Source organism: Gymnogyps californianus, chromosome 21 (genome assembly GCF_018139145.2).
Source record: "Gymnogyps californianus isolate 813 chromosome 21, ASM1813914v2, whole genome shotgun sequence".
In the NCBI taxonomy this organism is placed as follows: domain Eukaryota; kingdom Metazoa; phylum Chordata; class Aves; order Accipitriformes; family Cathartidae; genus Gymnogyps; species Gymnogyps californianus.
Genome location: NC_059491.1, coordinates 3779576 through 3793338, shown reverse-complemented (window position 1 = coordinate 3793338; position 13763 = coordinate 3779576). Strand labels below are relative to the sequence as shown.

The 13763-nt window shown below is 48.6% G+C and overlaps 2 protein-coding genes across 4 annotated transcripts in view; one reads left to right on the top strand and one right to left on the bottom strand.

Annotated features, from left to right (window-relative positions):
- Positions 1-8157, top strand: part of LOC127024767 (tyrosine-protein phosphatase non-receptor type 11-like) — a 58507-nt gene extending 50350 nt beyond the window's left edge. For 2 of the 3 annotated variants that reach the window (XM_050909429.1, XM_050909431.1), the window contains exons 9-16: positions 406-561; positions 1519-1650; positions 1908-2062; positions 2439-2506; positions 4012-4163; positions 4379-4479; positions 6151-6270; positions 6707-8157. In XM_050909429.1, the coding sequence (XP_050765386.1) occupies positions 406-561; positions 1519-1650; positions 1908-2062; positions 2439-2506; positions 4012-4163; positions 4379-4479; positions 6151-6235 (849 nt within the window). In that variant the 3' untranslated portion in view covers positions 6236-6270; positions 6707-8157. The remainder of the gene's footprint in view (positions 1-405; positions 562-1518; positions 1651-1907; positions 2063-2438; positions 2507-4011; positions 4164-4378; positions 4480-6150; positions 6271-6706) is intronic. The other variant, XM_050909430.1, reaches the window with a different exon arrangement.
- Positions 8158-10367: 2210 nt separating this feature from the next.
- Positions 10368-11651, bottom strand: RNF223 (ring finger protein 223). Its single transcript, XM_050909628.1, has 2 exons — positions 11600-11651; positions 10368-11257 (listed from the first exon to the last, which is right to left on the bottom strand). Exons 1-2 carry the CDS (start codon positions 11649-11651, stop codon positions 10410-10412), a joined length of 900 nt encoding a protein of 299 aa, XP_050765585.1. The 3' UTR covers positions 10368-10409.
- Positions 11652-13763: the final 2112 nt, after the last annotated feature.

The window sequence follows — 13763 nt, the reverse complement described above, 5'->3', positions numbered from 1 at the left end:
ATTGTCATCTGTAAGCTAAGAGCCGCTTGAAGCTGTATTTCCAGCCATGCTGCTCTGGCACTTAAGCACCAGCCTTTGGGGAACCTTCAAGGTGGCTGCATTCCTGCCATGTCCCCCTGCAACTTCTGCAGCTGCCTGCTGGCAAGAGTCTGTTGTGCAGGAATGGGCGTTACAGCAGCATAAAGGTCCCTGGAGGCAGGCAGACCATTTTGCTGGCGACTCTGAAGCTGGTGATGAGAGCGGTTTGTGTCCACAGGTCTGATGAATAGAGGATAATCAGCTAGCTCAGAAATCCTGCATGGCAAGGTGCACTGACTTTGCTGCTAAAGGTGCACTAAAGCAATTCTCAATTCCTCACTCCTGCGTCGTTGGCTTTTTTTTTTCTCCCTCTCCTTTGCTCCTCAGAGCATCCCTGAAGATGGAAGGAATTCTGAGCACTGCAAGATCTATATAGCCACCCAGGGCTGCCTGCAGACAACAGTGAATGACTTCTGGGCCATGGTGTATCAAGAGAACAGTCACGTTATTGTCATGACAACCAAGGAGGTGGAGCGGGGCAGGGTGAGCGCTTGTAGGGTGCTGTCCCCAAGCCTGAAAGTTACCTGCTGCTAGTACTAATAGTGTTTAGTTAAGTTGTGTTTGGCTAGCTTTCATTTCATTTCTCCTCTGTCTTGTAATGTTGCTTTAGCTCTTCTTTGTGAAAGAAACATACCACTTTGCTCTGCACAGCCAGTCTCCCCAGCCCCATAAATATTAATGGAGTATCCCTCATATGACTTGCTTCAAGGCTCTGGGGAACTGCAGGTGGCAGAGAGAAAGCATCGTGCTTGTCACACGTGGGGTGGAGGGGGGTAGCATTGCAAGCTGTGTGAGGGACAAAAGTAATTGTGCAACCTATCTGTACCGCCTCTATGCATTTCACTAAGAGTGGGTTGGTAGGGGCCAAGGATACAGTGAAATTCCATGCAGAGCCATTTACCAGAACAGCCTTCCCTAGTACAGAGAGGAGCTAGTTATGATTGGCACTAGCAGTTTTGCTTAGGAATGAGGGGGAGGCTGTGCTTGCAGCAGCCTAGTGCAGAGATGAGATAAAGATAGCTCTACTCACAAGCCTTCTTTTGTATTGGCAAAATCACTATAGCAAAGAGGGGATGGGCTGGAGGACAGGAGGGGCATAGGCAGACTACATAGCCCCTTGGGATGGAGATTTGGCTCAGGAGTTAGGCGATGACCAGACCAACAGCTCAGGTGCTGTGTCTCAAGACTATGCCTTTGGCAAAGCAATGCCTACCTGAGGAGGGAGATTCCCCTAGGGATCACATCCTTCATATAGGAATGGTCCTTTCCGGTACATCCCCAGTTCAAAGGAAATGCTCTGTGTGTATGGCTCTCCTTTAAACCTCTACACTGGGGCTACACGCCCTTTGAATGCAGCAGCATCCCTGAGCAAGGTGTTCAGAGGTTCATCCTCCAGCTCCCCAGTCTCGACTAATGAGCAGCTATCTGATGTTGCTGCAGAACAAGTGCTTCCGTTACTGGCCAGACAAGAGTTGCACCAAGGAATACGGGTGCATCTGTGTGCGAAACGTGAGCGAGCGTGAGGCCCAGGGCTACTACCTTCGGGAGCTGGAGATCTTGCGGACTGACAGGGTGAGTCCTCTGCTGCTGTCTGCCCACTGTGCTGGGAACAGGCTGGTGCTGGAACCCCTGGGGAGGGAGCTGTGGCTTTTCTGTTTGTTTTGGGTTTTTGGGTGGTTTTGTTTTGTTTTGTTTGGTTTTTTGCTTAATGGTCCCACTGCTTAAGTTCTGGGCCGCTTTGCCCCAGCTTTGATAAAAAGAAAGGAAGGAGAGAAGCCTCCTAGTAGGAGAGGTTTTCTGACTAGGTGGTGGGTGTCTGCTCCCTGCAGGATGAGCGCCCGAGGCTGGTGAAGCACTATCAGTATTTTAGTTGGCCAGACCACGGGGTGCCCAATGAACCAGGAGGGGTTCTGAGCTTTCTGGACCAAGTGAATCGGGCACAGCGAAGCATTCCAGACACGGGGCCGATCATAGTGCACTGCAGGTACGAACCGGTGGGCCATCAGCAGTGTGCTGCAGTGGGGATGGGTAATAAAAATGTGTCTCGTCGTCTTTTTCGTTACACCTGCAGCTGGGTCATCACGTGAGCTGATGATGGGCAATTGGGATATAAGTATACACATGGGAACATACAGCCCTCCTGCAGAGCCTCACTGGTGATAGTGCAGGGAAGAGCAGGCCTGATCTGGAGTTGGTAGCTCTGATGCAGCCTGCTAGACTCTGATCTCCTGGCTTCTCTTATAGCAGCCATGCCAAATCTGCCCAGGATGGACCAGGCATGCAGATGAGTGTGGGAGCTGAGCTGACTAACTCTGGAGTATGTTTCTTCCTGCAATGACTTTTTTCTTTTCTCTTTCCAGTGCTGGAATAGGACGCACAGGCACCATCATAGTGATAGATATTCTGGTGGATATTATTCACAGGCAAGGTATGTCTCCCTGTCTATCTCGTGGCTTTCACCATTTGGCTTGCTCTGACCAGTTGTGGGATAATCCTGCTCTTGTGCAAGCAGTGGGTATGTGATCTCCAAGCAGTGGGTTTGGCTTGTCCGGGAAACAGTAGGCATAGGCTTAGCCTGAATGCAGGGTGAGAAGGGCTTTTGTACTGTGCCCAGTTCCTCGTTTCTCTGTGGGCGAAGAAATGGAGCTCTATCGTAATGAAATGTGAACCCTCTCCAAATGGGTGTGCACATGGACAGCCCTCTAGTAAGGGAGATGTTTTCAGCACCACAGCACAGGAGAGTCTTCTCATTGGCATCAATGGGGCCAGGATTTCAAGGTCTCCTGGACAACCCTCTTTTGTTGAGGGCGAGGCGGGGGGAAACAGGTTCAGTAAGGGTGTAACTCCAGTAGCCCTTTTAGAAATAAGTCCCTGACCTCGTTTTGGCTGGGATAGAGTTAATTTTCTTCTTAGTAGCTGGTACAGTGCTGTGTTTTGGATTTAGTGTGAGAATAATGTTGATAACACACTGATGTTTTAGTTGTTGCTAAATAGCGCTTATCTTAAGCCAAGAATTTTTCAGTTTCCCATGCTCTGCCAGCAAGCAGGTGTGCAAGGAGCTGGGAGGGAGCACGGCCAGGGCAGCTGACCCGAACTAGCCAAAGGGATATTCCATACCGTAGAACATCATGCTCAGTATATAAACTGGGGGGAGTTGGCTGGGAGGGGCGGATCGCTGCTTGGGCATCGGTCAGCGGGTGGTGAGCAATTGCATTGTGCATCACTTGTCTTTTCTTGGGTTTTATTTCTCTTTTTTTTTTGTTATATTCCTTTTCATTATTATTATTATATTAGTAGTAGTAGTTAGTATTTTATTTTACTTCAGTTATTAAACTATTCTTATCTCAACCCATGAGTTTTACTTTTTTTTTCCTGATCCTCCTCCCCACCCCACTGGGAGAGGGGAGTGGTGAGCGGCTGTGTGGTGCTTCGTTGCTGGCTGGGGTCAAACCACGACAGTCCCCCGAACTCTTCTGTGTAGAAGGGCTGTCACCCTTACCTGAAACTCTAGAGCTGTTGTGGAGCTCTCCATGGTATCTCCGGGTCTGGTCCGGGAGCCTTGAGGCAGGTAGACCCTCTTCAGCAATGGTTGTATCTATTTCATAAACCCTGCAAGGGTGGTAAGTCTGGATCTGTAGGAAGCTGCCACAGAACAGACCTAATTCCCCTCCCCTCCCCTCCCCTTGCCGCAAGCAAGTCAGCCCTGCCTCAGCCATTCTCAGTCCAAGGTGCCCTGGCAGGGATAAAAAAGAAAAGGCAAAAAAAAAAAAAAAAAATCTAGGCACAGAGATGCACCAAATCGTTTCACAGTATTCTGGGGCTTTGCTGACACTGTGTGCAGTGAGATGCTGAAAGCTTTCAAAGTTGTCTTAAGAAAATAATTTTTCAACCTAATTCCCACTCCCTAAACCTCACCTTCTCGCTCTTGAGCAGGTTTGGACTGTGATATTGACATCCCCAAAACTATCCAGATGGTACGCAGGCAGCGTTCGGGCATGGTGCAGACAGAGGCACAGTACAAGTTTGTTTACATGGCTGTTCAGCAGTACATTGAGGCTGAGCAGAAGAGGCTGGAAGAAGAACAGGTGAGTCCCCTTTGGCTCGGTTGGAAAAGCAAGGGCAGAACTTGGCGCACACCAAACACCACTTCCACTCCCACCTTCTCCCTGGAACTCAAATACCCTGAACACATGGAAATAAACCCACACCCACTGTTACCCTGCTGGCATACAGGATCTTCTAAGGCGTTCTTCTGTGTCTGCTTTGAGTGGGATTTTATTGTCTTTGCTTTCTCTTTCAGAGGAATAAGAGGAAAGAGCGAGAATACTTGAATATCGGCTACTCTCCTGTGGAAAAAGGCAGAGCCAAAGGGCAGCCCCCTTCACCACGGGCCCAGTCTGTGTAAGCTCAATGTCCCTCTGCCAGGGCTAAGAACTTCTGAAGCAGTAGAGAGAACAGCTTGAGCAAAGGCCCCAGTATTTATCCTTTGCCAGCCTGCCTCTCCCATACCTGAAACCTGACCAGTTGCTGGCTATCGTATGGGAATGGCTAAAAATAAACAGGAGATCCCACCACACTGTCAGCAGCGGTGGTAGCAGCCCACCTTGCTTGTGTGCTACGCTTTTGGAAAGGAGAGGAGGAAATAGATCCTAGCCTTTAGTGAGTAGTGCCCCATATCCTTGGCTATGGAGAGCGTCTCTGGAGAATCAGCTAGAGAGTGAAACTGTGCTAGTGCCACTGAGGGACTGTTGCAGCAAAATCTGAAGGAAGATGTGAAGAGAGCAGAGGGAGGTGGATTCGCACCCATGTGGAGAGGGATCATGTGCTGAGTGGCATGAGTTCCTTACATAAGCAGAGATAAAATACCCCAAATTATGTTCTTCCGTCTTGCCCCAAGTAATGGGATACCAGTGAGTGATGGAGAGGGGATTGTAAGTTGAAGGTGAGTGGGTAGGGACACATGTCAGTTATATAATAACAGAGCTTTTGGGCACCTTGAATTGCAGGGTTGGTTTTGAAAGAAGAGGTGGCTAGGAGCAGAGGAGTGGGTGTTAAACTGGAGGCAGAAATGCTGTTGCTGGGCTCGTGCAGAATGAAAAATCCAACTGAAGAGAAGAGGACAAAAAGAGATGTCACACGTTCTTCTCTGGGCGTTTGGCCACCGCCGGAGCGCTGGTGGCTCCTCCCCGCTGTGCCCAGAGCTGCCTCTGCAGGCAGAGCCAGAGCTGGGCCCTGCAGCCGGGCACTCCGGTCCGGGGCTCGGGCAGCTGCCGCCCTGGGAGCCGGGAGAGGGGAGCAGGAGGCAGGGAAGAGCGCTGCTTGGCTCCCGTGGCACCCCACCAGCAGGTGCAGGCAGAGCCACTCTGGTCCTGTGGTGCATTAGCAACCACAAAGACCTTGCTTTCATGCAGTGCTAAAGGGAAATCTGGATCCTTTGCTGGCATTATGAACCTTCCAACTCCTGCTCTATCTGGCCAGTTGGGATCTTTCCCACTGGACTCTAGAAACGTTTGTCCCCTGTTTAAAATGCCCGACTTTGAAACTGCAGCTCTGAATAAATGAGGGCAGGGAGGACTGTGTGGGACTGAGCTGAGGAAGGCGAGCTCTACGTGGCTGGTACTGTTGGCTCCAGAGAGCTCTGGTGAGTTCAGCTTTGGGTGTCAAACCTGCTTTCAAGGTATTTGGATCTGGCCTTTGCAGCAGCCCTCTCCTTCCATTAGATTTTGGAAAATCCGGAGAAATTGGGTATGTAGAGAAAGTAAGAGTAGGAAATACCAGGAACTGTATCCACTGGTCCCGCAGAAACTTTGCATCCATGAAAGGCTGACATGTGGAGGAAGGTTCAAAGCTCCATCCCCAAGCTGTATTTGAACCTAGGAGGAGTGGCCCAGCCAGAGGGAGAGAAAATAGGGATTGGGAACAGTGGGTAACCTGATGTTGTCCTATCTGCAAGGCTGGGGAGGGAACAAGGGCGCTTGGCTGGGCCATTACCCACTTCCCACTGGCCACCTGCCTCTGGGAAAAGATCCAGAGCAGTGAGGCTGTTAATAACAAGGCTTTGTTTCTTGACAGGGTTGATGATGAGTCAGCTTCCGTCTACGAGAACCTTAACATCAAAAGCCCAAAGGTTTCAGGGATGAGTAATACAGGGCGATAAAGGAGCCAGAGGTGAGCTGTATGGAGGCTGTACAGGTAGGAATGCTTCCCTTGATTAACTGAGAGTGTCACCACAGTCTGTTTACACTGCGTTTGACCCAGCTCCTCTTCAGCTCAGCTTATGCAGATCTCTGTGTTCTGCCTGCATCAGGGAAGGCAGCTATGCTTCGATGAAATTTGACGGAGCCTAAAGATGTGGCTGTGGCCAGCTGCTGATGGGAGAACAGGGGGAAACGGGGTAATGAGATCTCAACAGGGAAACACATTTACAACATTACCAGTGAGGGGGCGAGATCTGCTTTTTGCACTGTTATGTCAGGAAGCTGTCGGACTCGGAGAACAAGGCTGTGCTATGTATGCAAACGTAGGAGAGACTTCACGCGCTGGGAGTGTCTCAGCTCTGTAACCTTATCAATGCACTTTTCTCCCAGTTATGAACTGTGCCACCCTTCCTTCTTGTTTTGGAATGCAGGATTTACAGTGTTTACGTCCACCCTTTCCAAGTTCTGCAATTGCGGACAATTTTTTTTGCCCATCTTGCCTTCCCCAAGCACCTTGGATTCAGCAAGGAAGAAAGAAGCTGCCTGTAAGAAGCAAGCAGACTCTGCACTTAAGAACATGCCTTGACCTAACTTATTCATGAGAAGGATCTTCTCCCATTCTCCCCTGTATCAGTAGGTTGATATTTATGTGAAAGTGCCTCTGGACATTCATTAGGGCATCAAGGCTCAGTTTTAATTTTTTTTTTTTTCTTAATTTAAGATTCTTATTTTTTACACACAAATTGTTAAAAGGAATGGAAATGATTATTTGCTTATGAGCTTTCCCAGGGTTGCCCACTTAGGGCGTTAGTAAAATGTTAGTAGACTTTAATGTTTTCATTAGGTCAATCATTTCTAAGCTAGAAGTGTTTTTAGACTAAATCCTGGAGTAACTTTGCTGCCTGTGAGGGTGAGAAATAGAGAGCACTGCCTGGACCCAGGTATTTGCACCTCTGTTGATTCTTCTTCTCACGCTTCCTTTTGGCTGTACCAGTTCTAGATTTCTATGCAACCCTGCCAAAGCACACCGAGCAATCTCTGCTGCTGTAGTACAGCAGATGCGTGTGTGTGTGCCTGAGAGCCTGCTAGCCGCTCTGCACATGGGTTTCGTAGCAGCATTGAGAGACAGAGGTGAACATCTCCATATTTGACTGTGTGAGTCTGAATGTTGAGCTGAGTGAAATCCCACCTAGCTGATGGGTGCTGAAGAATAGGAAAGCAGCTTTGACTGTGCGCTGTGCTTTTAGCCACACCTGTGAGTAACAGCCTAGGATACTAATCTGAGCTGAACTTTTTGAGCTGGGCCCCTCTAAGCTTGATGCAGCTCTGCCATTACCTTGCAGCATGACCTCTTTTTTTCCCCCTGCAACTATATGACAAGGCAAGTGTTGTGTCTGCTGAGTAGGGGTGTTGTAGGAGTGTTTGTGACTTGACCAGTGCCATGAAGATGAGTGTGTCACTGAGTGGAGTATTCCAGCTCTGTTGATAAGTCTTGACTTGTGACTGCCAGTGTTTCCTGCTGTTCCAGCCCTAAGGCCTGCAAATAGTCCTGCCAAAGAACCCCTTCCTGCAGGATTCATCAGTGTCTGAAGGTGCGCTCTGTAGGGAGCCCTGGGTCTGAGTGCTGGTGCCTGAACCTCCAGAGCATGCGTGGACCTGATGTTGAAGTCCTCCTAGGTCTCTGGAACTGGATGGACTTGCTGCGTGGTTGGGGTATTAGTGCCTGGAATGCCGGCTCCAAGTGTTGAGCAGAAGGGGTTGAACAAAAGCACAATGACATACCTTGGCTGTATTTCCTGGCTGGTCTTTCTGGTCCCTTGTCACAGGGACAGGAGAACTGTTTATTTTTATTGCACTTTTAATAAATGTTGAATATTCTCAAGGCTTTTTTCCTTTCTTTTTAAGTAGTTTGCTTTTTGGGAAAGTGACTGACAGTTGATGTGGACAATGGGGCATCCTGAATGCCTCCCATTGCCAAATGCTACTGTTCAGGGCCCTATTTTCACTTGCTTTGAACCTTCCTTTTGACTATGCATAAGTGAGAGGTTCAGCTGCGTGTTAGCTAAACCTTCCATCTTTGTTTCCAAGTACATGGTGAGAAGGGGAAGTGCAAAGGGGCAGCCCCCACAAGGATGCTGTGACAGACTACTAGGAACGGTTGGAACTGTGACAACATCTCTGTGGCCCATTTGTCACCGTAACAATAGATTTTTATGAGGCTGAAGATGTTATTTCCCTCTCCCCTGCCCTTAGGTCTCATCAGTGGGAGCTGAATTGTAACGAAGATGTAATGACAAAGCACTTCATCTCTACTAGTGTCCATTTGCTGGGCTTAGTCCCAAATGCACCTTGGGTAAAATGGAAGTGCCTTCTCTGCCTTAAGTCTTGCTGAGTCACTTTTTCCAAGAACACTCTTAAATTGGTGCTGTGAAGATATCCTTTCAGTGGCAAGCACGGGGGAATGGACAGGATGATACAAGTGAGAATCCCTGTCAAGCCCAATGACTTTGGCAGAAGTTGTTACAGTGCCTGGAGTAGTTTCTGCAGACATGTGGCTGGCACAGATAATACCAGCCTGCAGCTGAACAACAAAGGTGTTGCAGATACAGCACACACAGCAGCTTTCCACAGGAGTTTTGCATAGCAACAGACTTGAGTTACTTCTGCTGTTGCTTCAGCCTTTTCTATTTCAAATTAGATTTTCTGGAAAGGGAGACTGGAAGCATCTTTCATCCAGCTGGGAAGAAGCAAAAGATGAGCAGTCTTTGCAGCTTCTCATTTTTCAGGTCAAATCAGGTAAACACAGAGGGAAGTCACACCTGGGACAACACCGCCTCGATGGGAGTAAGTATGAATTTACAGGATAAAGCTGTCCAAGTGTGCAGGATTGCACAGCACTGGGACAGCTGATGCACGAGCCAGAGTACAGACATGCCACCTGCTATGTAGCTACCATAATCTGGGAATGCAGCTGGACTCAGGACTGCTAAGTGAGCGCCTCCAACTGCAAGTAAGAAGGGAAATGTGGAGTAACTGCTACAAATTGACACCTTGCATTGTATAAAACATAATTTAATACATATACGTATGGTACTTGTATACAATACCATCTTACATCCATGTGTTTGAATAGAAAACAATTGTAAGCCACCTTAATCATGAAGACTTTTGTTAATCACTGTCAGAAGATCACTGCATTAAATAAAAATACAGTGTAAGCAACTGGCCTGTGTCTTAATACTGACACATTTTAAGATTAGGAGGGTAAAGCTGTCAAAAGATGGAACTTTATCGTTTTGGCAACAGTTTGCCAGTGAGAAGTATGAATGAAGTTCGCTGATGAAGTAACTTGAGGGGCAGGGTTATACTGCTGTGTCAGTGTGCCTAACAGAACTCACCCCCTGTGTTCAAAATCACTTTCCAGGTAGGGATGAGTGATTTTTAAGCATCTTCTTAGGAAAAACGAGTAGAATGGCCACTCCGTTCTTTTCAAAAGCTCATCAGGATGGTAACACAACTCAGGTGGTGGGTAGCAGTGACAGATCCATGTTTTGTCAGCAGGAGGCAGCATTTACACCTCCACCATTGACTAACACAACGGAAATGTTTCAAGCGTGTGGAATAAGGATAACTTTCATCTGCTTATACGGCTTTGACATGTCTTTACCCTCCCAATCCCAGCTCCTCTTAGGAATAATCATGTAGATCCTTCAGTTTGCAAAAATAGCCCTTTATTCCCTAAGGGAGTTAGAGGAACTGCACCCACTGCCGTCTGGTATCCAGCCAAGACAGCACACAGCCGTGTGCCACTCGAGGCAAACAGTCCTAGAAACCTGTCTGTTCCTTTCGAAGCTCTGGTTTCCATGGAGAGTTTGGCAGCAGGATGCTGAGGCAGCTCCTTGGAGCATTCCTGGGCTGGAGACAGCTTGGCAGGCAAGTATTTCAGCAGAGCTCCTGGAGGTGGATGCATGTGTTCAAGTGCAGGCACAGGAGGAGTGTGGGGAGTGGGCCACGGGGTCTGCCAGCAAACCAAGGAATGCTGTCAGGGCAGGAGGCCCTATTCCTGCCTCCCTGACGTGCCGTGGGGAGGGAGCCGACAGCCTCGCTAGGCGGGAGCGAGGGGCTGCCTCGCTGCTACTGGTAAGGGTGTTGTGTCACAGGTGCTGCCACTGTGGTGGGTTTAGGGGGAAGATACTCTGGCCTGCTCATTGCAACAGTCCTTGTGAAGCAGCGGAGGTTCCCTGTCTTCAGCGCACACTGGACTGGCCACAGAATGATGCAGAACAGGATGATGATCAACGCAGAGAGAAGGACGATGCGTTTCCAGTCATCGCACATGTCGCAGCGGGACAGCCTCCCAGCTAACCCTGCCGGGGGGGCCTCCGGAGTTTCTGGCTTGCTCATGGCGACATCAATGGAGATACACGAGTCTGGATCCTCAGGGTCATCAGATGACTGACGGCAGCAGAGCTTGGTCCCTTCCATCCACAGCACCTTCTCCTGCTGGAGTTCAGGAGGCAGCGTGGCTAGGAGCTCCTTGCTGGTCTCGAGTGCTGGGGCACCTTCCAGAGGGATGCTGGTCAGCTGCCTGCAGAAGGGGCAGGGGAGCTGGTCCTCTGCTTGGTTTGGGGGTAGCCCTGTGCTCAGGCGGGCTACACACTCCAGGCAGAAAACGTGGGAGCACTGGAGCAGCTTGGGTGTCTTGAAGGTGTTGTCATAGGTGTTGAAGCAAATGGAACACTCCACAGGGGAGGCTGGCTTCGGAGATGTTGGGTTCGGAGAGCCTGGCTTGTCGGTTGGGGACCTCGCCTTCCTCTTGCCATCTCCTGGGGAGGTGACAACAATGGGGCTGATGGGGATGGGGATTTCACTTGGAGATGCAGGGACTGGGCTGGTGGGAGAGTCTGGCGTGTTGGAGTGCCACAGCTGCGTGAAGCACGACATGACGGAGCCCGGGGAAATAAATAGAGCCCTGGGAGACTCTAGAAGAGAAGAAAACCACAGCCTTCATTTTAAACAATGTGAAGACACCCATCACCAGACCTATGTTTAACCCCTTAAAAGGAACAAAGAGCAAGTTTATTAATTCCACTGCATCCTGAGCCTGGAATAGATCCCTGCTAGAGGTGAGAATGACACAGGTAGCCTGTTTGAAGCTGCATACCGAAGGTGGAGTTAAACATCCTGCAGAGAAGCAAGCAACCAGCAGAGATCCACCATCCAGCCAAAGCCTTTTCACCAGAACCACCATGGCATTATAGATGGGTGCAGTCTTTCCCCATACATGCCTCCCTCTGGGCAGAAAAAACACAACAAAAACCTACCCCAGCTGGTGCTCCCCGACACCTGAGCAGGGAGGAGAGCAGAAGACTCCATGAGGTCAAGTAGGGACCTCACTATGGCAGTCTATTAGTCTGGGAGGCACTCAGATATTACGGTGGCAGCATGAGCAAGGCCTAAGAGACAGATAACACTATTCAGTTGTGGAGGTAGCAGGGAGGTGAATCTCTTCGCTTTGGTGTGCTCAGACAGAGCTCTGTGCCTTGAATCGTGGTTCTGCGTGCTGCCTAGCAGGCAAGTGAGGCACCACGCAACGATGCTGCCTGGTTTTGTCTATCCCCGGTGGGATCTGAACTCCCTCATGTCACAGGAGAACCCAAGGGAGGTGAGGAAACACTGTTATCTTGCAAAGTTTGTTCCATCCTTGGCCCCAAGCAGCACGAGAAGCATCTCTGTCTTGTCACCATGACACAGCAAGAAAAGCAATGTTGGAGGAAATGGCCTTGGTGCCAGAGCAAGGGGAATTCTCCACTGTTTCCTTGTTGCTCTGATTTCCCTAGGGAAACACAGTTCTTCCTTGTCCTCAGCCCTGGAGGAGTGCCAGCACGGCCCAAGCCTTGCTGTGTGCTGCCATGTACTCTCTGCTTTGTTGTGGTGTGCAAGCAGGAGCCTTGAGTTGAATGGCTAATACACCAGTTCTAGCACATTGGTTTACAACTTACTCCAGCCTTTTCAGCAACCTAAGTATTACCTTGAGTTCCAGTTATCCTAGGCTAGATGTGCCGCTTTGCATACATTGTGATATCCAGATACATGACTTTTCAGCTATTGAGCACTTTTACCTGCAAGCAAGTGTTTAGCTGGAGGAAATTCCCAGCGATGGCCCTGATGCTGTATGCCTGAGGAACATTTTTTTAGGATGTGTCACTGAACTAGCTAGGCTTGATTCTTTGTGTTGGGAGATTTACCGATGACAAGCCAGAAATGTTCAGATTGCTGCTGTAATTATAGGTCTCCAGTCAGTCCAGCAGTGGCTCACCAGCATGGGCTAGAGACTCCACGTCTCAGCATGAAAGGCTAATTTAAGGTATCAGAAAGACCGCATATTCCTCACATTGCACAAAAAAAGTCTCCATTATTTAAGAATGAAGTATTCTCCCCTATCCCATCACAGCTAGCATTGCCAGAGCTGAAACCAACTTTAAGAACCTTCCTTCTTTTTCTTCTCTTATTCTAAATGAAGAAACTTTTGTGAAGCCTCTCCTCAAGTTAAATTTTCAGTCACAGACTATCTGCACTTTTCAGCAAGTTGTAATGTTTTTTTAATGTATTTTTTTCTGGCTACAGATCACCATGCATGTTTTAGCGCAATCTGGCAGATGCTGCTGAATTACAAATCCAAGCCCAAGTTGGCACATAGATAAGGGAAACCCCTGGTTGTTTTTTTTCTTACTAAATCTTCTATTTTGCAGAACTCCATCCTCTACACCCAGTTCTTTGCAGTCCCTCAGCTTGGACTGTTTGTCAGAAATTACGAGCAGCAAAACCAGTGGCAGAAGGTAATCTCAGAAAGAGAGCGCCTTTGTTTATGCAAACTGTAATTTCATAACCTATGTGAAAAAGCTGTTCTGTTGGGGTTTTTACTAGTTTGTAATATGACAGCTATAGCAACCGCAGTATCTTGATAGTAAACTTGAGGAAGTTTACTGACAACAGTTGCTTTTAAATGAAGATACAAGCTTTTGCCCACATTTTCCCTTTGCTAAAGATGATCGTGACACTATAGATGCTTGTTAGTTTTAATAAATTTAGAGTCTACTTATTTTTATCAACGTCTTGGTGTTATGTGGCACCTTGATCAGACGTGACACAGGTAGTTGATGTAAATTGGGAAGATATGAAGAGTAGGGCACAGAGCCGAGGCATGGGAAAGAGTTTTAATTCATACTCTGCCACACTGCACAGGTCAACGTCTGCCTGCTTGTTGTGTCTTTTGGTGTGTTGCCATAGTGCTGATGCTCAGAAAGTTAAACTGGGTTTGGGCAGCAGCTAATGCAGGGACCAAGATTTCTCCTGGGCACTACTGCTGTACTACTGACTGAGAGCCAGTCACTAAAGCTGGAGAGTCCCAATGAAGACATGCAGTGTGTCTGACAGAACCCTAACAGAATTAGTTAGGGTTTGGGGGGTTGGTTTGTTTTTCTGTTG

Bases quoted from the DNA above. Each gene is read 5' to 3' on its own strand.
- RNF223 (XM_050909628.1), bottom strand. From the start codon at position 11,651: ATGGAGTCTTCTGCTCTCCTCCCTGCTCAGGTGTCGGGGAGCACCAGC. The intron at 11,258-11,599 runs GTAGGTTTTTGT...CTTCTCTTCTAG, and splicing joins GTCGGGGAGCACCAGCTGGG to AGTCTCCCAGGGCTCTATTT.